Here is a 22,306-nt window from a genome sequence, read left to right on the forward strand (position 1 = left end):
ACCAAGGTTGAGAACCACTGCTCTAGAACCAACGGAATATTTTATTTCAGTTGTAGTTTATAAAGCAATTCTTGTGATTTTGGTAACTTAAGATAGGTGACAGGGGTGGATTGGGAATTAAAACCAGTCCTAAAGGGGGGTGGCCTATTTCAACGAGGTCACGCCCCATTTTTGCCGCTGTGGGGGCATGGCTAGTGGCTCTCTGAGCTGCTGGCTATGTCCAAGCCCCTCAGGCTGCAGAATAGGCATAGAATGCGGATTGTGAGGGGGGCACATTGGCACAGAATACAGGGTAGGAGGGGGAACGCGGAGTGACAGAGGATGCAGGGAGGGTAGTCGCAAAGTGGTGGAGGATTCAGGGAGGGGAGACGCAGAGTGGCGTTGGTTGCATGGTGGCAGAGGATACCGGGAGGGGGGATGCAGGGTGGTGTAGGATGTAGGGTGACAGAGGGGAGATGCAGAGTGGCATAGGATGTGTGGTGGTGGAGGATTCAGGTAGGGAGGGGGACTACTTCACTGAGGCCACACATTATTATTTCTCCCATTGCCATGTTCAATTACCCTCCTCCTGGTCGCCCTGACCGTCACCTGCTGTTTATGTTGTGCAGCTTTTGCTGGCCTGGCTGCCTGCTCCTGCCGCCGCCGCCCATCGGATCCAGCCCAGCAGCACGAAACAGTCCTGCGCGCTGCTGCTGGGGTGGATCACGTGGGCAGCGCCAGCACAGACATCCTAGCCTCCGGACCGCGGGAGCAGCTGCGTGCGCATCAGCCCTCCCGCGGCCATTTTAACTGTGGGGAATCTCCAGGCTGGCCACAGCCATCTTCATTTAGCGCACAGATGCCGCGGCGGCCCAGTTAGGGAGGATGGGCGGCCGATTCTGCCATAAAAGGTGCCGGCCCACCGGGACACGTCCCGGTTTCCCGGCAGGGCCAATCCACCCCTGGATGGTGATGTGAAATTGCAGTGTAGATTTTGAAGCAGTGGAATCCCCTATACACAACGTTGTGGCAACCAAATGTTAGAATCATTTGTGGATGATAAATGTCTTGTACAGTATGGGTAGAAATAGAGATGCAAAGCAATGTCTCTTCCAAAATTTTCTTATACTTTTATACTCATTCATTTGTGTTCAGAATTTATGTTTAAATTGTTTAGCAATTGTTCCATTTAGAATGATCTTATTGTTTCTTTTTTTTAAGCTACAGGACACATTGTTACTAGTTGTCAGAACAATTTCATTTATAGATTGTATAAATTAGAAAGATGTATTGTTTTCTCTTTTAAAGATACACATTGTTATTAGTTGAATTTTCCTTAAGGGAATTACGGTTAGTTTGTGTTTGCTAATTTAATTAGCTTGGTATACCTAATGCTCAAAACACAATTAATCATGATTAGCAGCAAGTATGGACAATGCTACTCCGAATTACAGACATTCTATAGTGCAGCCAATCTAATTTTTTATATCACCTGTAGGAAAATTATTCAGCAGATATATTAATTTAAAAACAATATGTGTAGACACAAATATTAATCACTTAACACAAACTGATTATAGATTATATGGTCTCCCAACATATAAGATTGTAAAAAAATCAAAAATCTATGATTAATACTATAAATGATTCAAAGTTTAATGTCCTGTTAAACAAATATATTTGCAGAATTTCAGAAATTTGGCGCCAATTTAATTTTAATATAAATGACTCAAAATCGATTGCTAAATAATTAATTAATTTGACTGCACCCCTGCCTTCTCTGGATATGCATAAACAATCCTTTGACTTTGTATGGCATTATTGTAGTCTTAAGTATCTCGGAGTCAGTCCTAAAGCTGTGTACACACGCTTCAATTTTTCCCTGTTTTCGAATCAATTTTGCTTATAGAAGCAAAATCGAATCCACATTGAATGGTTTTTAGTACACTTTCAATCTGCATTTGATTCGATGCGCGCTCCCGTTTTCTCAAAATCGAAAAGAAAAATCTACTGTGCAGCCAAGGAAATCTCAAATTCGATCCAGTAAATTGAATGAGTACATTGTGCCTACACTGTGAAATCAAAATCGAATCGAATGCAAAAGTACAGATCTAATGCCAAATTGTATGGGAAGATCTAATGCCATATCTAATAGAAAATCGAATCTAACATCGAATCTAAAGCAAATCGAAGCATGAGTTTTCTGATCTTAGGAATTGGGGTGGAAAATCCTTTTCTTGTTTGGAAAGAGTTTGCGTTGTTGTTCTGCCTAAATTAAATTTTTTACTCCAGACACTCTCTGGTACTTGTGTAGTATCACGGCTCCCATCGCATGCCATATGTAGTGGCATGCGATGCGATTTTACCGTGTTTTTATGCATTTTTGATAAAAATCGCATGCGATCACATGAGATCGCATGCGATCTGATGCGATGCAATGTCATTTTTCACTGAAATTATGGACATGAGTTGAAATCATGTAAAATGCACCCCAAATGTCATTTTTCACAATGTACCACCCCCACTATCAACGCCAACCCGAAGCGTGGCGAGCGCAGCGAGCCCGCGAGGGGCGGCGGTATGCGTCCTACGACCTTTTCATACCCCCACTATCCACGTCGGCGTGGAGTTGCGTGGCGATGCGATTTTCCCCTGTACGATGCCCATCGTGGGAGCCGTGATATTACACAAGTACCCACTCTCTATCCAGAACCCCAAGCATTGTTTTTGGGAGTTGCACAACCTGGTCAAAGAATTTGTTTAGGGAAGCAGAAAACCGCACTTCAAACATGCTCTGTAATTCAGTCGTAAACACATAAGAGGACTTCAGCGTCCTCATTTTCCTACATATTACGATGCACACATGCTGGCCTGAAATTATGGACAGGACGAGGTCTGAGGATAATATACAGTGGGCTCAGCTGGAGGGCTAAACTGTGTCTCTGCTGCCTTCATTGTATCTTTGGAGAACAGGGTGCCTCTTTTATCCCATCCCACAGTTGGCCCTATACTGGCTAGGTGGAACAGATTGAGGACACATTTTGGATCTCTTCCTCTACTTCTTATCTGACGCAATCCAAATTTCAACCCTGGTTCTTCTGGTGTACAATTTTGTATTTGTATACAGCAGGGCATTCTCCAGTAGTTCCGCTGGTCGGCTGAGAAAGGGTCTTCTGAGCTCTATCTTTTACAATATCCTCTAGTGTGTATGGGGCTTAAGGAACAATACCATAGTATTTTTGTACTACAAATATTGCAGTATGTCATATTATAATGTAAAATTCTTTAAGCATAAATTAATGCAGAGCTTCTTACAAAAACATGTATTTTCATAACCTAATTATGTCAGAGCAGCTCATGAAAAATTAGAAGTCACATCAAAGACTATTAATAATGTATTTCTCTTAGCTGTTATGCATGAGAAATAATACCTTTAAGTAAATATTCACTTAACTGACAGTTTTAATTTATTCATTCACCTTGTTTACGGTTTGCATGTTTACAATCAAGAGGATAACTTCTCTATTGTGCTCTGCTTAACCCAGGAATTCATTGTAGCTACGCCATGCTAAATCTATCAAGCAAATGCTGCCCAAACACTTACAGTATGTATGATATCCATTGCATCTGATCGCATCTTATGGTGCAAAAATGCCCCCTGACAGCACCCAATGTTGCATGCCATCTTGCGATGGCACATTGGGTGCTGGAAGAAGGCGAACAGAGGGCGGTGGAGTAGCATAGCACTATGCAGTCATGCTATTAGGTGGCGAGGGTCAGTGCGGCGGCAGAATTTTAAAAAATGTAAAACACTGTGCGGCCCTCTGATTAGCTGAGAGAGCTCAGCCAATCAGAGGGCTGCCCAGTGTTTTAAACCACCGCTGACCCCACCACCCCTTAGCTCTCCTTCACAGCACTAAAGTACCCAGACGGACACCGGTAGCGGTCCCTATGGCCCCCTCTCCCCAAACCCGCCACTGCCGAAAGTGGGATATTAACCAATTTCTGACCATAAGGTTATTTCTATAAGCAGCTCAGCTCCCCTGAGAAACGCTCACAGGACAAATACACTTTCTTGGCCATTCCAAGTCACAGTCATGACCAGCCTTTGATGGATCACCCCTGTAATGCACTGGAAGCCTGGATCTAAGCTTTGGCTGCAATTTCAATAAATAAAAATTAGCAAAAAAAAATTTAAAGTTATCATTTTAAATGTAATAATAAAGCCTTTTTTCTGTAGTCTTCCCCAGTTATGCCCATTTTGGGAAGGTGAAGTCTGCTGTACTTGTGTTGGCACTGTCCTTGATAAGTAGCATTTTCCTTCTTTGTATAGGGAAGTTATTGTTGGAAGTTGTTAAATACCTCATTCACTGCTAAGAGCAAAACGACTTGTCCTAAACACTGCAGGGCTTCAAATGGTGTGGCTGGGAGTCGGATGCAGAAAAAGATTGATTACATCATTACATTGGGGATGCAATATTATTGCATTCATTATTAATTTCATATAAAAAATTTCAACTACAGAAATTGTAAAATCCAGAAAATGAAGTGCAAAAGATGGGAAACTCAATTTGCCGCGGTAATTTACCACGGCCTAAATGGCTTTTCACTTAGTACAGGAAGGCAGCTCATAGGCTACACACAATGGTATCCATATCCATATTAGCCTTCGGAAATGTATGAAATTTGACTTCTGCAGTGCTGCTGCCGATGAGGGACTCAGGAGGATAAGTATTGAAAAAAAAGGCGCAGGATGTGCAACCATTATAAATATGTCAATGACAGTGACAATGTTAACACAAAATCTTGAACTGGATTCTATAGACTGTATTCAAAGTTTGCATGGCTGGCAGCCACTAGAGGGCACCCATTGCAGCTATTCAAATACAGCTGCTGGAGCCAGCATTTCAGTTAAGCGGCGAGCTTAACACTGCAAAAAAGTCACCCATTTTAGCGCTCATTCGTTGGTCGGGTTTAGCCAGTGTGTGAGTCTGAACTCAACCTTATACAAAACATCAATTAAATACTGCACCACAATCTCCCATAGCCCTATGAGTTAATGCCTGCAAACAATCGGATAGAAAAGGGGGATCTAATAGAATAGCACCAGGCATTTAAGCTTGAAGCTACCGACATTTTTCTCTCTCAATAATTGACCGATGTAACTGTATTCCAACCTACGGCTGTAGACATCCTACAAGTGGGCTTTAATTTCACTATACAGGTTGAGTATTTTGGATAACCGATTATTCCGTGTTTAAGAAATATTTTTATATTTCAATGATTTATCTTAAGGTATCTTGCATTTATGTTGTACAAACATATCAAACACATGAAATACACAAAAATACTGTACATTTTATTTGTGCATAAAACAAGGTTTCACAACATGGAACAAAGTTTTTTGTACTACCTCAGGCACTGAATTTGAATAGCAAGCAATCATTTTCCTGCACATATTTAGTGCCAGTTACATATCATGTCCCCAGTAGTGCCAGTTACATATCATGTCCCCAGTAGTGCCAGTTACATATCATGTCCAAAGTAGTGCCAGTTACATATCATGTCCCCAGTAGTGCCAGTTACATATAATGTCCCCAGTAATGCTGTTACAGATGTCCCCAGTAGTGCCAGTTATATATCATGTCCCCAGTAGTGCCAGTTACATATCATGTCCCCAGTAGTGCCAGTTACATATAATGTCCCCAGTAATGCTGTTACAGATGTCCCCAGTAGTGCTTTTAGCAAGAAAAAAATGGTGAGGTGATGCGCCCCCCTGCCCGCTCTCCATCAGCAGCACCGCTGGCTGCTCTCCGTCCCTCTCATTATCAGCACACCCTGCGCTGCTGCTGCTGCCTGTGTCTCTTTGATCATAGTGAAAAGCGGTACCCACACCCCCCCCTTCCCCCAGAGGGTGAGGAGGCAGCGGGACATCCACACCAGGCACCCCAGCCAGAGCTGCCCGTCCCTGCTCACCTCCTCGGTGCCAGCAGTAGCAGCAGCCCCTGTGAAAAGCCCCCCCCACGCAGGGAATCGGGCGAAGATTCCTCTTGTGCCCAGCATGCCGCCGCCCCCCAGCTCCGTGTGAGGGCGCATGATGGGCAGTGACCGAGGAGGTCGGGGGAGCCGAGGAGGTGTGCGGGGACGGGCGGCTCAGGCTGGGCTGCGAAGGGGGGGTGTGTGTGTGGACGCTGATGCCCGGGGGTTCTTTGGGGGGGGGACCTGTATACTGGTCCCAGCGCTGCCGGCCACTGCGCAGCGGGTCTCCCGAAATAGGAGCAGGGGAACAGAAGTGTGTGTGTGGGGGGGGGGGGCTGCCTGCACTGGCTTTCACCCTGTATTTGAAAGCTTTTCCAAAAACGGGTCTGGCAGGTAAAAAAAACGGCACTTAAACGGTTATACACCGTTTAAGAGATGCAGTGTGAAAGGGGTTAAACCTGGCAGACCCGTTTTTGGAAACGTTTTCGAATACAGGGTCAAAGCCAGTTATGTGGTTTGAAAGCAGCAAAAGTGGATCGAGGAAGAGAATGGAGGCAGAACTAAGGGTTATATAGTGGAAGGAGCAGGGTCCCCAGCAGCACAGAGTATATCAGGAGATGAGTGATGTTTCAGTAAGGACAGGGCTGCATGTAACAGGGGCAGTGACATAATATAAGGAGTGGATGGAAAACGCAGGAGTTATATAGTCGGAGAAGTGGGGACCCCAGAGCCATGGTCACTTACATATTGTCATCTGTTATCTCTTACAGATTTGTCATCTGTTATTTGTCTGTCCAGTAAGCATTCGGACACTGTTGAACTGATTTGGATGAAACCAATCCGAGGTGTCTTGATTGGGTCCAGACTAGGTTCACGGCCACTAAGACAACCAATCTCGATTCTGTGGGGGTCCCAGGGACGCAAAAAAGGTCCGGCTAGTACACAAAGTGGGTCAAGGAAGCAAGATATGGCAAAATTGCATTACATCGAGGGGCTAGAGGACATGGGGTTTAAGAAAAAAAAAGGTTGTCAGATCAGGAAGCCGACCACAAAGAGGTGTATGCCTGGCATACTATGGGCATGGGTAGCATATTCAGGGCCTTCCGCTGGACAGATTTGGACGAGAACTTCAGAGAGGGATGGCAAATGGTTTTCAAGTGAAAAGTGCCTGACCCGGGTCCGACCCAGCTTTGAAATGTGAAAGGGGTATACAGTAAATGGTTTCATCTCATAGAATCAATACTAATATTGATACATTAGAGGAAAAAATAAACTCACTATGCTAATTTGCTTAGAGTCTTACGGGCTGGTTAGACACAAGTTTACTTTGTGGGCAGATCTTGTTATGTTTTTTGCACTGCACGTACTGTATATCAGCCGAGTACAGACAACTCCAAGCAATATTAAGGCGATGTAGATGCATACACATCTCAACCGCATCTCTACATTTTGGGTGCAGTTGTGTTTACACATAGGCTAAGTGCTCTGACGGCATATTGTGATCACTGCTGCTTCATAGGGCAGCCTTGGCAATCATGGCACTAAACGGTGGCAACGTGCCTCTGTTTTTTCAAATGGACAATGTTGCAACCCCCAAAATGACAGTCTAATGCGAGTCTGCATCCTATGACACAGGTCTCGTCCGTGCAAAATTGGTAATTTGCAACGGTGGGCGCAGGTGCAACCGAACCTGAGTGACCCCCCAAGAAAGTAGCCATGCTTTAACCAGAATCAGAGGTCACAAAACCAGAAGGACAAATAAGCATTGTGGCACAAGAACATCAGGTGGCACAAAGGGAAAACACAAAATCAAGATAGTACAGACACGAATATGAATGGTATAAAAAACAAATGATTTCCAAGCGCCATATGTCTGACAGTTTATATCATCTGGAATAGAGTCATGAATGCATATGTATACAATATATTTGAAAATGGAAATATAAACCCACAATTCATTTTCCATTTAAATGTTTGCATATATTAAAGTGTGAATCTGTGCCTACGAAACACCTGTAACATTAGTTATACCCACACTTAATGCAAATCATGACATTGATGTTATTACTCAGTGGAAATATTGGAACATCCAAGCTTGTGTGTTTCATATAATTTAATAGCTTTTACAGACAAGAAAAGTTACAAACACTCCCATATAATATCCTGCAGGGACTCAGTGCCGTGACAAGGAGCTTTGCTCTACAATGGGTCATTAATACTGTACCTTTCTCGCTCATTCTACCAATACACAGTTAGATTTTATAAGCCTCAATTAATACTAAAATGGTGTTCCCGCTAGGCTGTTTTAGCTAAAACAGCCTGCCTCTGACCCCTCTGGTGTGATCTGGGAAGCCCGGCGCCGCTGTAGATAGCGATGCCCGGTGCTTCCCCAGCAGTGTAGAGCCTTCGGGTAGGCCGGGCCCTCTCCCTTCAGTGACGCCGGCGGCCTAGAAGTAACACTACTAAAATTTCCAGTTTTTCATGGTGGATACATGTTCACTCGCAAAGTTAATTTGGTTTTCTAATGGACAAACCCATATGAACTGCAGGTGGAGCATATGTAACATGTGCAAAGAGAGTTTTGGGTGAGTTATTTGTTTCTGTATGGAGTAAACACTGTCTTCTTTATTTTTACACTGCAATATAGATCAGTTTGAAGTACACACCCCATCCAAATCTAATTCTCTCTGCACATTTTACATCTGCCCCTCCTGCAGTGCACTTGGTTTTACCCATTAGCAAACCACATTTCCTTTGCCAGTGAACCTGAATCCGGACCAGGATTTGGAGGTGTGGCTGCACACTACATAGTTCTGCTTAATTGCAATGCCGATTATTTTTTACAAAGTACAAGTAACTTCACTAAGCTAGAAGTTTTTATGCAAGCCTTGCATCATGTCCTCACATTTATGTCACTTTGAGGGCATGTCCAGCAATCTGCGAGCAGCTGGGAAATCCCAAGCTCACTTCTATGTACTGGTTAGATGCCGGGCACTTGAGCATGGTATCTATCTAGAAATAACCCGCTGCTTTTCAGTGCAGAGCAGACGTCATCTAATGCTCTCAAATTCCCCGCTGGGGACCTGTGGGAGTACCAGCAGAAGTGTCCAAATATCGAGACAGTTGGGAGGAGGTATGGTGAAGGTGTCCACAGGTGCAGAGACCTCTATTGTTGTCTTTTCATCATCATCCCCACCACATTCAGTACCTACTTTTTAAAAGGAACACTGCCAACATTTAATGTATGTGCCTTGTACAATAGGACCTGGTATCTATTTAATTATATTGTGTTACTGTATATAGGAGTTGTATCAGATATTAAACAGCACATTGATGAACATTGTATATATTGAAAGTTTCGATCTGTTCATTTATAAAAATGGACTGCAAATGACTGTAAATGAACACTAATAATAATAATAATAATAATAATAATAATAATAATAATAATGTAGAAATTGAAAACAAAAATGCCAAATTACCCAATTTTTGCCTACTTTTTACCATTTTCAATGATACCAAAACCAATGCCAAAAACACACATGGAACTCTGGGCAAAGCCTAAACACAAAAACCAATACCTACTGTAAGTCAAAGCACATTGGTTCCATGTTCATCTCTAGTGATTTTACATATATTGAACAGAGATAGGGGATGATGAAGACTGCACCTATGTTATGTAAAGAATTGTATAAAGTTCTCACTTCAAATTTTGATATGAAAGAATCTAGAATTGTATTTCTACAAAAGCATAAAGCTGTAACATGTCTCAGTTACTCCTTTTGTTTAGGGCACCCACTGAATGCTACATTTCTATTACCACACAAAAAAGCTTATATCAAGATAGCAGTGATGTCAGACGCAATGAAGCATTGTTTTCCATCTGTGCGTGAATCCAAATCGAACTGCACATGCATCCCTGACGCACAGTAACAGAAATGTGAGGGCAGTTCATGGAAAGTGACTGGGAGGTAACGGCAGGATTGTGGAAAGACGCATGGTGATGTTTTTTCTCATGGGAGTGTTGCATACATGTTGCAAGCAAGTTACCGGAAGTGTTCACCTATAGAGAAGCTGAACTACTCACCCAGGTCAGAGTCAAGCAGAGAAACTGCACCTACTATAGTGCATCTGAAGACACTCCCAGACAGTAATGCAGCATCTATAGACAATGCGAGTGGGGAGCTCAGGCCCTACACATTGGAACACACAGATATACACCAAGCAATAGCTTTGTAGCCTGGTATTTCTTACCTGAATTCACCAGCTGCTGTTCCATGACACCACACCCCAAGACTTCCATCCACTCTCCCTGAAATTCGATCTCCATCTCAAACGATGGGTGAGTAAAGGGAAAGTGGCAATCTACCCACCTTATTTTCAGTCCTAAAAAGGGTACAAAAATAAATTATAAATAGAGCCATTATTTCAAGGAAAATATATAGAGAATTGCTGAGTCTATTCTAATCTAAAAGTCTATACTGCATTTACTACCACAGCGCAAGAACGAATAGGTGGTAAAATTGTGGGTACTTGTTTCCTAGCACGGCGACCGTCGGATCCCATCGCATACCATAACTTAAGGTATGCGATGTGACCCGACAGACCAGATTTTCGGGTTTTAAAGACCTTCCCATACAATTTAAAAATTGGTACAATGGCATGCGATGCGACCGACCCGATTTTACATTGTACCCAATGTTAAATGCCCCCCCATACCCGATTTTAAATTATATACCCACATGATGGTTAATTATTTTGTCAAATGCCCCCCCTTTGCTAACGCAACGCCACGATAAACATCAACCCGAAGCGTGGCGAGCGTGGAGTTGATTTTATATAGTGTGGCGAGCCCGAAGCGTGGCGAGCCCCGCGAGGGGACGCGGAATACTTCACATGTATTCCGCGGGGCCACACTATATAAAGTCAACTCCACGCCGACGTGGATAGTTGGGGTATGAAAAGGTCGGAGGACGCGTACCGCCGACGTTCGCCACGCTTCGGGTTGGCGTTGATCGTGGCGTTAACAATGGGGAGGCATTTCACATAGTAAATACCCATCAGGATGGGTATACAATTAAAAACTGTGTGTGCGGGGGCATTTTACATTGCAATCAGCCATCAGGGTGGCTGTACAATTAAAAATCGGGTCGATTTGGTCGCATCACATGCGATCGAGCCGATTTTTCCGACCCGATGACATACAATAGAAATCGGTGGCGCCGTGCTAGGAAACAAGTACCAAATTGTGTAATTAGCTCAAAATTATACAAATAATATCTGGTAACTGTTAAGAATATTCTTGTTTTTAGAGCTTCACATAATAGAATATACTTTTCTATATACTGTATTATATTTATTTTATTTTTATATGACAGAATATTTTGGCTCTAAAGATTTTGCCAATATGCTGCAGCTTTCAGTGATAACTGCATATCATTTTTCTTACATTTTGTGCTCATTAACATCCTTGTAACTGTTTATGGTAACAATTTAATAATCCTAGGATGTGACAAGTTCTGTGCACCATTTATTAGATGCATTAGACAAGCATTTAAGTAATATGTGTTCATTGGGGCACTCACACCAAAGAGGCTTCTGGTCCTGTAGCTAGGGGAAAAGTAAATGGATGCATGCAGTTTTAACAATTAAGGAAAAATACAAGAATACAATAAAAAAAAAAGTAATAATAAATTGCCAACCAACAGCGTGACAAATCACATGTCATTGTGCTGTATAAAACAAGACATTCAGTTATATATAATGGAGCGGTCTTGTGGCTTAAGCTCCAAATAGTTTTGAGTTTTATGGCATTTAATCAATTTTAAAAGGTCACACTGTATATACTGAATATAATCAACTAAAACTCAAATTATGCTAACCTCCCCACCAAACAACATATAGCATTATCAATATCCACATATGAGAAAATCCATTCATCTTAATATACTTCAAATAATACTGTAATGCAATGGTTCCCAAACTTTTTTAAATCACGGCAACCTAGAGCATCAGAATTTTTTTCACGGCACCCTTAGGGCCAAAAGTTTATTCAGGAATGAAAAAAAATAATAATTTAGTAAATTGTTTTATATGTCATAAATAGGTTTAATTATGGGTGAGGGACAGGATTAGCTTCTGTTTTTTTCACATATTTTATTATTGGCAGTCTACCAGCAACATGCATTGGATCGACCACTAAAGGTCGACATGGCTTAGGTTGACACGTAAAATAGGTGGACGGCTAAGTTCGACAGGGTTGAAAGGTCGACACAAGCAATAGGTTGACAATGGGAAAGTCGACAGTCAAAAGGTCAACGTTGCTTTTTCACATTTTTTGTCCTGAATGTTGATCGGCATGGACACAGTGCTCAGCTGCACTCGCCATGCTTCGGGCATGGTGCCTCACTGCACTCGGCACACTATCTCATTTTCTCACCACTCCCTAGAGAATGGTAGGGCATGAAATACCGCCTGTCGGCTCATGTCAGCTCAAAAAAAGATGTGAAAAAATCAGGTCCACCTTTTGACTGTTGACCTTCCCATTGTCGATCCAACTTCCAACCCTGTCGACCTTAGCCAAGTCAACCTTTTTCATATGTCGACCTAATGACTGTATCCCATTATACCACACAATGAGATTATTATTATTATTGCTTTGGATGCTATGTGAATGCTGTCCTTACATGATAGCTTGGCACAATCGTTTGTGAACATGAAAAATAATCATATCCTGCCGTGGTTTATTTAGTGGCAGAAATCATGCAGAAAGCTTTCACTTGTCATCAGGGATCTGCTTTTTAGTGTCTAATATGGCTCTTCACCGTCTTTGACAGTTCATTTGCTATTCTTTTTAGCACAAGAATATTTTTTTAATAGTGAACCTAAATAATAAATAAATGACTTTGAAGTTAGAAGAAATGCACTAACAAGTTGTTTGGTTAAAAAAAAAAAAAAGAAAAATAGGATAAAGGTAAATTAAAATCTAGTACATCATTGGAAAAAAGGCATATTTAAAGATGTAACGAACACACATACAAAAGCATAAAAAAGTGGGGTTTCAATAACTGTGTTCACTATAAGCCATTAAACCTTTTAGTTTTGTTTTATACTGTAGGAAAGGCTAAAATCCTTCACATGGATATATGATAATCCATATCCTCCAGTTACCAGTTTTAAACTAAGAATATTTGCCTTACTTTTTACATGAGTTTCTGCATACTTGTTTGTGCAGAACCCCCTTTTATGTACAGATCCGATCTACACATGTGCAGAACAGTCCTGCATCATCACACACAGTTCCCCACAAGCCCCAGTCTAAATCATTTGCGCCAAGCAGCATTCCTGATAATGTGGACGCTTTCTGAGATTACAGAGGCCAGTGTCTGCATCTTCCTAGCAAGACGCAGCTAGTAAAATCATTGCCCTTGTATTTATCAGGCATAAACACTATCAGAAGCACCATGCTTTACAAACCAACATTTTGTATGAATACTTCTAGAACAATAATGTAACACACATGATAAATCATAAAACGCTGGAGGTAACTGCCATCACAAGGTTTATTGGAGAAATGTGCCGACCCTCAGACACAAAAAAAAAAAATGGGCTCAAAGGGCTGGCCCTGGTTTTAGAAATTCAGGGGCCAACCGGATTGGAGATCACCGCAATATTTAAAACCCCCACCAGGCTCATGGGCCAATCCTACTTACCAAAATACGGGGGACAAAATGACTAGTGGTCCCCTGTACATTGGTAACCAGCACCGGACCCAAACAGTTAGCAGGGTAATGCCACACCCAAGAAAACTATTTACACTAGGTCCTCCGGGCCAAGCATTAACCACCTGAGTGTCCAGCCCAGGCAAAGACCCTGGGGGAGTGGGCACCTGACTGATATTAAAAATAAAAAAATTAGAACAAATACTATTGTGTTCCCTATTATCCCAGCAAGCTTGCACTGCATGCACGGACTTGGAGAACCACAAGTCCCAGCAGGCGGGAAATTAAAGGGTCCACTGGTACTTGTAGTTCTACCACAGAACAAATAGTTAAGTAATACTCAGACACACAGAAAAAAAAAAAACTTTTATACACTCTACAGTACATTCATTCATACATTATACTTACATATGGCTTCCAATGAGGCCAGTCCTCTTCTCCTGTAGAAATTCAAGTGCGGGTACCTGCGGAAGGAAATTATACTTACTGAGGAATGGAGCGAGGATTGCATACTCCTGGTTCAGAAGTAGGCATCCCGGCAGGTAAAATAACAAACAGGCACACACGTAACCATTACCAGACAGAAGCCCAGAATGTTTTGTTTACATCCTTGGTTCTTCCCCCGAACCAGGGGTCAGTCCCACTCACCAGCCAATCAGGAGCGGAGTTTTGCCAGAGGCCGGGCAGGGGGTGCCCTTCTGCTCCACAGGAGGTTTCTGTCCTCCCTGAGCTCGCCTTAGGACACCTGCATTATGGTTTGACAAGTGTACTACCCTAGTCAAACTCCCCATCTGCCACTGTCCCAGCAGCGGGTCGTGCTTCATTGAGGGGGTTCCCACTCCCCCAGGGTCCCTGCCTAGGCTGAACAGTCAGGGGGTTAATGCTTTGGCTAGGAGAACTAGCATAAATAGTTTCCCCTAGTTGTGGCATTAGCCTGCTGGCTGTTTGGGCCCGGTGCTGGTTGCCAAAATACAGGGGACCCCAACTCATTTTGTCTCCCGTAATTTGGGAGCCCTTGAGCCTGGTGCTGGTTTTACAAATGAGGGAAAACCCCATTCTTTTTGGCCCCTGTGTTTCTAAAGCCAGGACCGGCTCTTTCAGTCCAGGGCTGGTAAATGCCGGGCGGGGCGGACCGCACCTTCTGTTTTTTTTTATTATTTATTTTATCTATTTTTAGAAGCCTGCATGGATCGGACTGATCTGTGCAGACTTTTACCAAATAAGGCTGGAAAATGAGGATTACTTTCCAGCCGTGTTTTTAGGTCAAATACCAGCCGTGTGTTACATACAGCCGGTTAGTAAATTCCTATTCGTATATTTTCGATGGTTTGCATTCTTATTCCTGAATAGGAATTGAAATACGCCTCTTAAAAGAACACAAATTTTAAATATGGAAATACAAATTTACAGCCATTTACGTATATGAATGGCTATGAATGAATAGGTGTATTCGTAGCCATTCGCATTTTAGAAAATTTCCTTCTATGTGTCGTGTCAGGAGTCCCAAGTGTATTTTCGAACTGATGTTTTCCTGATACTGATATTAATATAGGCTTTGGCAATGCACGTAAGGATGTGAGACCTTCCGTCATCCAACTCTATCCCAATTTCCCTGCTATTTCATAAGTTTATTTGAAGAGATGTTAAGGAGCAATAATGGAATGATCGGTTTTGCCATTTGACAGCTGCCATTTGTGCTTCCAATGTTGACATTGTTAAAAATGTTAAATAGTTCAAATCGGAAGAAAAGTTAGCGCAAATTGCATAGTGTGTATACAGTTTACAATGTGTGCTCCCTTGGATTCAGCATGGCAAGAAAAATATAAACTGTGCAGGGAAGCAAATTTAGACTATATAAACAGTCTAGTGTTGCAGTACAGTCAAAACCGTCCAAAGTCAAAATCTCAAGTAAATATAGTCATTATTGTATGGTTCTGGGCTCTGGGGAGTCCAAGGAAAATCAATAGAAGATATCATCAGCTCCGTCACTGCCGACATCAGCAAGTGTGATTGCACTTTCCACTGCAGGATCCTGTTGGTGGAGAATTTTTTTGGGGGGTGACTAGTCGCACAGAAAATATCTGAGGTAAATTTTATGGTGGACCCCTCCTAAATAGATCTGATTCAGCTTGACATATATCTGATAAGGGGTGTGCTACCACAGGACACAGGGTTACTGGCACACAAGAAAGAAAAGAATGTCAGAGACATTCTTTTCTTTTTTGTGTGCCAGGATCCTGTTGGTGGCAATGTCACACTAGATACACATTTGCTAATGTGTACCAAGCTTAACAGTCACCTTAGGCCACGGCTGTATACAACGTGGCAATCCGCAGGGTGCAGGAGCCGCGATCCAGGGCTCTGGGAACTTAGAGAAGGATAGAGGGGAATCATACTCCTCTAGAATCAGAAAAAGGGTAATGGAGGAGAAAATGGGATCCAATGAGTCCTTACAATGCCACTTCAAGTTACAAATACTCTGGATAGGTAAGTGCCCACGTAAACCCGATTGAGCAGTCAGGCCACTCCGAGAGCAGGTTAAAAGACTGTTGAATTCCTTACCTTATACAGCATAGGCTCAAACAAGCTATTCTGACTATTCTGCTCAGCTGAAACAGTTCACTTAAAAAATGATTTTTTTTTTCTTTTTGAATATGTAAACAAACAAACAAACTTTGCTGTGTTGTGCCTTTGGATGGCCATAGAGTATTGGTGGTTAACAACTATCAATGGTCTGCTTCTAATTGTCCATGATTTTGCCATGAATCTTAGAGATTCAATGGTTTTCATTGACCAATAGCAGAGGATTTTTTGTTTCTTATCCCTCTGTGTTGGATGGCATCCAGTTTTGCACGCATTCCTAACTGGCTCGCCCCTAATTGTATCCAAGTCCAGCCATGGAACAGATGACTGCCAATGATGTAAACCGTCAGAATAAGCCAGCAATGTGATCATCCATTTAAATCCTCATTGGTAAACCTTCCCTACAAGAGCCTGACAAAGCACTTTTTCCATGTACTCTGGTAAGGCCAATAAGCAATGTGGTATCCATTGGATTACTCATTACCAAACAGGGACCTCTGACTTCTTTGTCTGTTTCTAATGTCTTATTTTACTACTGAATTTGAATGCAAATGAAAAGTTTAGCAAAGCATACTGATGACAAAAAATTGTATAGACCAACCTTTAACTGTCTCAGGCTTAGTACATACCTTGACCAAACAGATGAGTGATTAGTTTAGAAAGAGTTTGCTTTAAGTGAAATTCCACTAGTTTCATAGCCTCGAGTGTGTGGGTCTCTTGCTTTTTAGGTGTGCGAAAACCTTGCTCAAACAACTGGCATCCATCCTTATTATCCACTTCAGCAAAAAGCTGTAAAAAAAAAAAGATCAAATCTGATCAAACAACAGCGATATATTTAAATGTACTAAAGCATTACGGAATCAAAGTATCTTACTATTAACAGCAGTTAATCCCACTCGTTTTGTACTCTGGAATTAAAGGCCAACCAGAGAATGCTGGTGGGGGCCCAAACTTAAGGGATGGTGGGGGCCCAAACTTAAGGGGTGTGTTCAGCCATCAGAAGGGGTGCGAACAGCAACCACAGAGGGACTGTGGCAACCATTAGAGAAGACATACAAAGAACAAAGACATTTTGACTGGTTGGAGAGCTAACCATGGTGTATTTTCCTTAGAAACAAACCAATTACTCAAGTTTACCCATCACATTGACACATGCAGGATGGTGATTTCTTCTGTATACCCGTGGACCAGTCGGACCCCTCTCACATTCAGCAATGTTTATTTACAAGCTGAACAAACAAGATCCATATCCAAATGAGTGTTGATTAACTATTCTCAAATTACCTACCTTGTACAGTATGTGAGTTATTTTTGATCATTCAATTATCAAAAGATTAAATGTGAAAGATTAACTTTTTGCGCATATGGAATTTTAAAATCCAAGATAATAAAGATCTACAATCGAATAAGTCATATGTAAAAAAGTAAACAACACAATTGTGCCATGATCAGATCAAACTCCACAAGTGCAGCCCCTGACACCTACAGTACATCACAACTGAATCAATTAATGACACCAAAATTGTACAAAAAAGTTATTTCATGTCTATTAAAGCTGTGACATTCATAGGATCTAAGAACTATGGCACTCATTTTGATTACTCCATTACCCTCCCTACTGTGGGCTGTGCCGGTACGCAGATGAAGGTCACAAGTATTTTGGTTGGACAAATAAAAAGCAGAAGGGTGGGATATCATACATGTCACAAAACATTTTTGTTTGTGTATTACAGTCACATAAAATGATTATGTTGGATGGGACGCATGGACATTACCATTTCAGCTATTTAATCTTTCATGTTTTAGATGTTATCGCTTTTTATTCATTTTATTTAGCTTTAAAAGAAAATAAAGATGACATCGAAGGCATCAGAAATGCAAAGAGACAGGCTCCTAAGGAACAAACTTTTAAGTACGTATGTGGTGACCCAAATAAAGTGCCGAAAAATAAAATCAGAAGATTTATGTGAACACCACAGTACGTCAGTGCTCCCAACAGCCTGGCCTAGGTGGGCAGTGAGATTACACACAATGTACTGAAACCACTTAAACAAACCTCTAAGTCCTAGAAGAGCAAATGTTAACAATTGATTGAAAATAGACTTTTGTGACTTTCTATCTTACCCAAGAATTATTATTCTGTGTTTTTTTACTCACTTTCTGATATACTAACACATAATTCAACTCACACCATATACTGTATAAGACACAGGATAAATATATTTTATTATATATATTTTATGTAAAGAAAAAACCATGAAACTTCATTCAGCTCACTGTGAGACAGCAAAAAGCAGAGGTTAAAACTGAACAGCAAGTAGTTAGACGCTAATGGACTGTTCTCCAAGTAGTACAGGCGGGATGACAAACTGTAGTTCAAAGTGTGTCTCATTGTACTAGTTTTTACACTGTGGAATACATACAGGTACAAATACATTTATATCTTTTTTTGTGGAATAACTCTCTCAGAAATTCATATTATTATGCATGTAAAAAAACACAGATGACTTTAAATTTACAATAAAAAGACAGGTGAAGGATGAATGAACAGGTAAGACACATTACTGCATTGTGCCCTCTGATCCTTGGAATATGGTTATCTGATGATCAAAGAAAAGCTTTCAAATCAGGTCTCCATTTCTATGAATAAATGGCTTTAAATCAGAATTTGTTCTGTTGTATGCATCTGAACAGAAGGCTTATTTTAAATAGAACCGCTAAATTATTTATGCATGCTGTTCTTCTTTTCCGGAAACCTATACGTGGGAAAGAACAAAAAAATCCTTTAAAGAACAGATAATAAAAATTGTAAAAGTAGTGGGACAAATGCAGTCAGGACACTGCAATGTGAGGACATATTAAAGATATACAATAAAGTTTGAATTATACACAAAAGGACATTTAAATAACAAAAACATTTCTGAAATTTTGAAATACAGACATATATATTGATGCACGTATACTGTATGTATGGTATGCTTCTCATCATTGCACTTAACTTTTAAATAAATGTATATAGTCCTATAGAAAAGCTTAGGGGGTATGGGTCAATGGGTCGACCCTATTTAGGTCGACATGCATTGGGTTGACCACTGAAGGTCGACAGGGCTTAGGGCGACACCAGAAATAGGTCGATATGGCCAATGCCGACAGGGTTGGAAGGTTGACACAAGCATTAGGTTGGCAATGGGAAGGTCGACAGTCAAAAGGTTGCCCTGGGTTTTTTACGGCTTTTGTCCTGAATGTCGACATAGTCGACATGGACACCTAAGTGTACTGCATCACCCTCATTCTGGCACGATGCCTCGCAGCGATTTGTACACTGTTATATTCTCCTGTCAGCACATGTTGGCTCAAATAAATGTGAAAAACTCATGTCGACATTTTGACTGTCGACCTAATGCCTGTGTCGAACTTCTAACCGTCGACCTATTTCAGGTAAATATAACAGGTACTCCTAATCAGGCGCAAATGAGGGTGCTAATTAAATAGCCAGCAGCTGGTCAGATTCTGGGGACCATCAAACTCCCCAATCCAGGGAAACTCAAGAAATACAATAAGACCACAAGTGAATGAAACCAGCGCTATCGTGGGTGGGGATTCAGTGAGAGGATTTAGCAGGTGATAGCAGTATAAATCCTACTTTCACGTATCCCCGCAATGATGAAGGTGCAGCCACTCAAGCAACAGTGGGGGTCTATGATACCCCTGATTGACAGACGCTTACTTATAAGTTCTGCCCCGCATACATGTAATGGTTTCTTTAAGTCTTCTATCGTTATGAATATCCACGTCTGTGCATTGATAAAATGGTAACACTTACTTTAAGTTTCTACCACGCGTTCACGTAGCAGGTTCTTTGTAATGAGGACCCCAATCTCCAAAGGTAAAAAGGTATTTATTCTCCGAGAGGCATGCAAACCAGCCGGCAAATAGGGGAAATGTACAGGGAGATTAATGAGGTGGTAACGAGGCGGGTCCTCCTCCTCACAGATGGATGTTCACATAAACGGCATCTACGCGTTTCGGAAAGATATTTCCTTTATCAAGATATGCCGTGTTCTGTTAAAAAGGAGCCCGGGAAAGAACACGGCATATCTTGATAAAGGAAATATCTTTCCGAAACGCGTAGATGCCGTTTATGTGAACATCCATCTGTGAGGAGGAAGACCCACCTCGTTACCACCTCATTCATCTCCCTGTACATTTCCCCTATTTGCCGGCTGGTTTGCATGCCTCTCGGAGAATAAATACCTTTTTACCTTTGGAGATTGGGGTCCTAATTACAAAGAACCTGCTACGTGAACGCGTGGTAGAAACTTAAAGTAAGTGTTACTATTTTATCAATGCACAGACGTGGATATTCATAACGATAGAAGACTTAGAGAAACCATTACATGTATGGGGGGCAGAACTTATAAGTAAGCGTCTGTCAATCAGGGGTATCATAGAACCCCACTGTTGCTTGAGTGGCTGCACCTTCAACATTGTGGGGATACGTGAAAGTAGGATTTATACTGCTATCACCTGCTAAATCCTCTCACTGAATCCCCACCCACGATAGCGCTGGTTTCATTCACTTGTGGTCTTATTGACCTATTTCAGGTGTCAGATGTTCAGTGGTGAACTAATGAGCGTATCCCAGCTAAGGCACACTTTCTAAAAAAATCTCCATATCCTACGCGTGAGACAGAGACAAGGGGGGAATTCCAGTTGATGTAGATTTTATTTGTATGGGTGGGGGAAGTAGACCATACAGTACCTATTGTATAGGTGTCATCAATTTGCTGCATAAAAAAGTGTGAACTACACCACTGCTTGCACACATATTTATTTAGTTATTTATTAACAGTTTCTTATATAGCGCACATATATTCCTAGTGTTCGTTCTAGCACCCGCCAATTTTGAAAACCCATGCAGTTCCTCTTCCCTGCCTGGGGTGTCGCTGTCTGCTGTAGTGCTTCTAGCACAGTGTGGTCTGTATATCAGCACTGATATGCAAACCGGACCTGTGCTAGAAACACCACAGCAGACAGCGACACCCCAGGCAGGGAAGAGGAACTGCATGGGTTTTCAAAGTTGGCGGGTGCTGGAATGAACACGATATTCCTTGGCGCTTTACAGAAAATATTTGAACATTCACATCAGTCCCTGCCCCAGTGGAGCTTACAATCTATATTCCCTACCACATGTACACGCACACACAGACATTCTAGGGTTAATTTGTTGCCAGCCAATTAACCTACCAATATATTTTTGGAATGTGGGAGGAAACGGGAATATCCAGAGGAAACCCACGCAAGTACAGGGAGAATATACAAACTGTGCAGAGTTAGAGCCATGGTGGGTATCGAACCCATGACCTCAGTGCTGTGAGGCAGTAATGCTAACCATTACACCGTCCGTGCTGCCCGAAGCATAACCACTGAAGTATTTTGATCATCACCTACTTGTGTCTCTCTCGGTATTTACAGACAATAAAAAATGTGAGAAACAAAGTAGACTTTGATCAATTGTTATTAACTCTCAGAAGATTTCCTTTTTGCTTTATTCTCCTCTTTTTTCGGTACTAAGAAAATTTAATTACAATGTGAAACCCTCATACAGTGTTCTAGAAAGGATATTAAGCATTTACATAAATATATTTTTTTCAGCTGCAAAAGAGAGGAGCACTTAAGTTATGTACAAAAGACAATGCTGGGAGGGTGAAGATTATTAACCTTGACATTGAAATGGGTATTCAACATTCACCACATAAAAATAAAATAAAAAAATACGGTAGTCATGGGAGCTGTTATTTAAAGCGAAGAAATACAGGCAACTTCTTCCTATTTCTTCAAAGGAAGTACTTACTGTATTAACAGTGAAGAAGAAAAAAACTATAAAAACATACATTTTAGACTACTTAAATATAAATAAATTAAAAAGTTGGTATACCAGATCTTCCAACCTGGTCTGGAAAAAAACAGGGATGAAGATCCAATTGCACCGATTTATTCATCTTGAAATACTCAATGATGCTTAAGGCCAAATTAACAATTAT

At 41.5% G+C, this 22,306-nt stretch overlaps 1 protein-coding gene across 3 annotated transcripts in view; it reads right to left on the reverse strand.

Annotated features, from left to right (window-relative positions):
• Positions 1-22,306, reverse strand: part of FARS2 (phenylalanyl-tRNA synthetase 2, mitochondrial) — a 353,709-nt gene that overhangs the window by 195,266 nt on the left and 136,137 nt on the right. For all 3 annotated transcript variants that reach the window (XM_083187986.1, XM_083187988.1, XM_083187987.1), the window contains 2 exons: positions 16,892-17,051; positions 10,213-10,344 (listed from right to left, as the gene is read on the reverse strand). In XM_083187986.1, the coding sequence (XP_083044112.1) occupies positions 10,213-10,344; positions 16,892-17,051 (292 nt within the window). The remainder of the gene's footprint in view (positions 1-10,212; positions 10,345-16,891; positions 17,052-22,306) is intronic.

The sequence above is a fragment of the Crinia signifera genome, chromosome 5, assembly GCF_055691185.1.
Source record: "Crinia signifera chromosome 5, ASM5569118v1, whole genome shotgun sequence".
Lineage (NCBI taxonomy): Eukaryota > Metazoa > Chordata > Amphibia > Anura > Myobatrachidae > Crinia > Crinia signifera.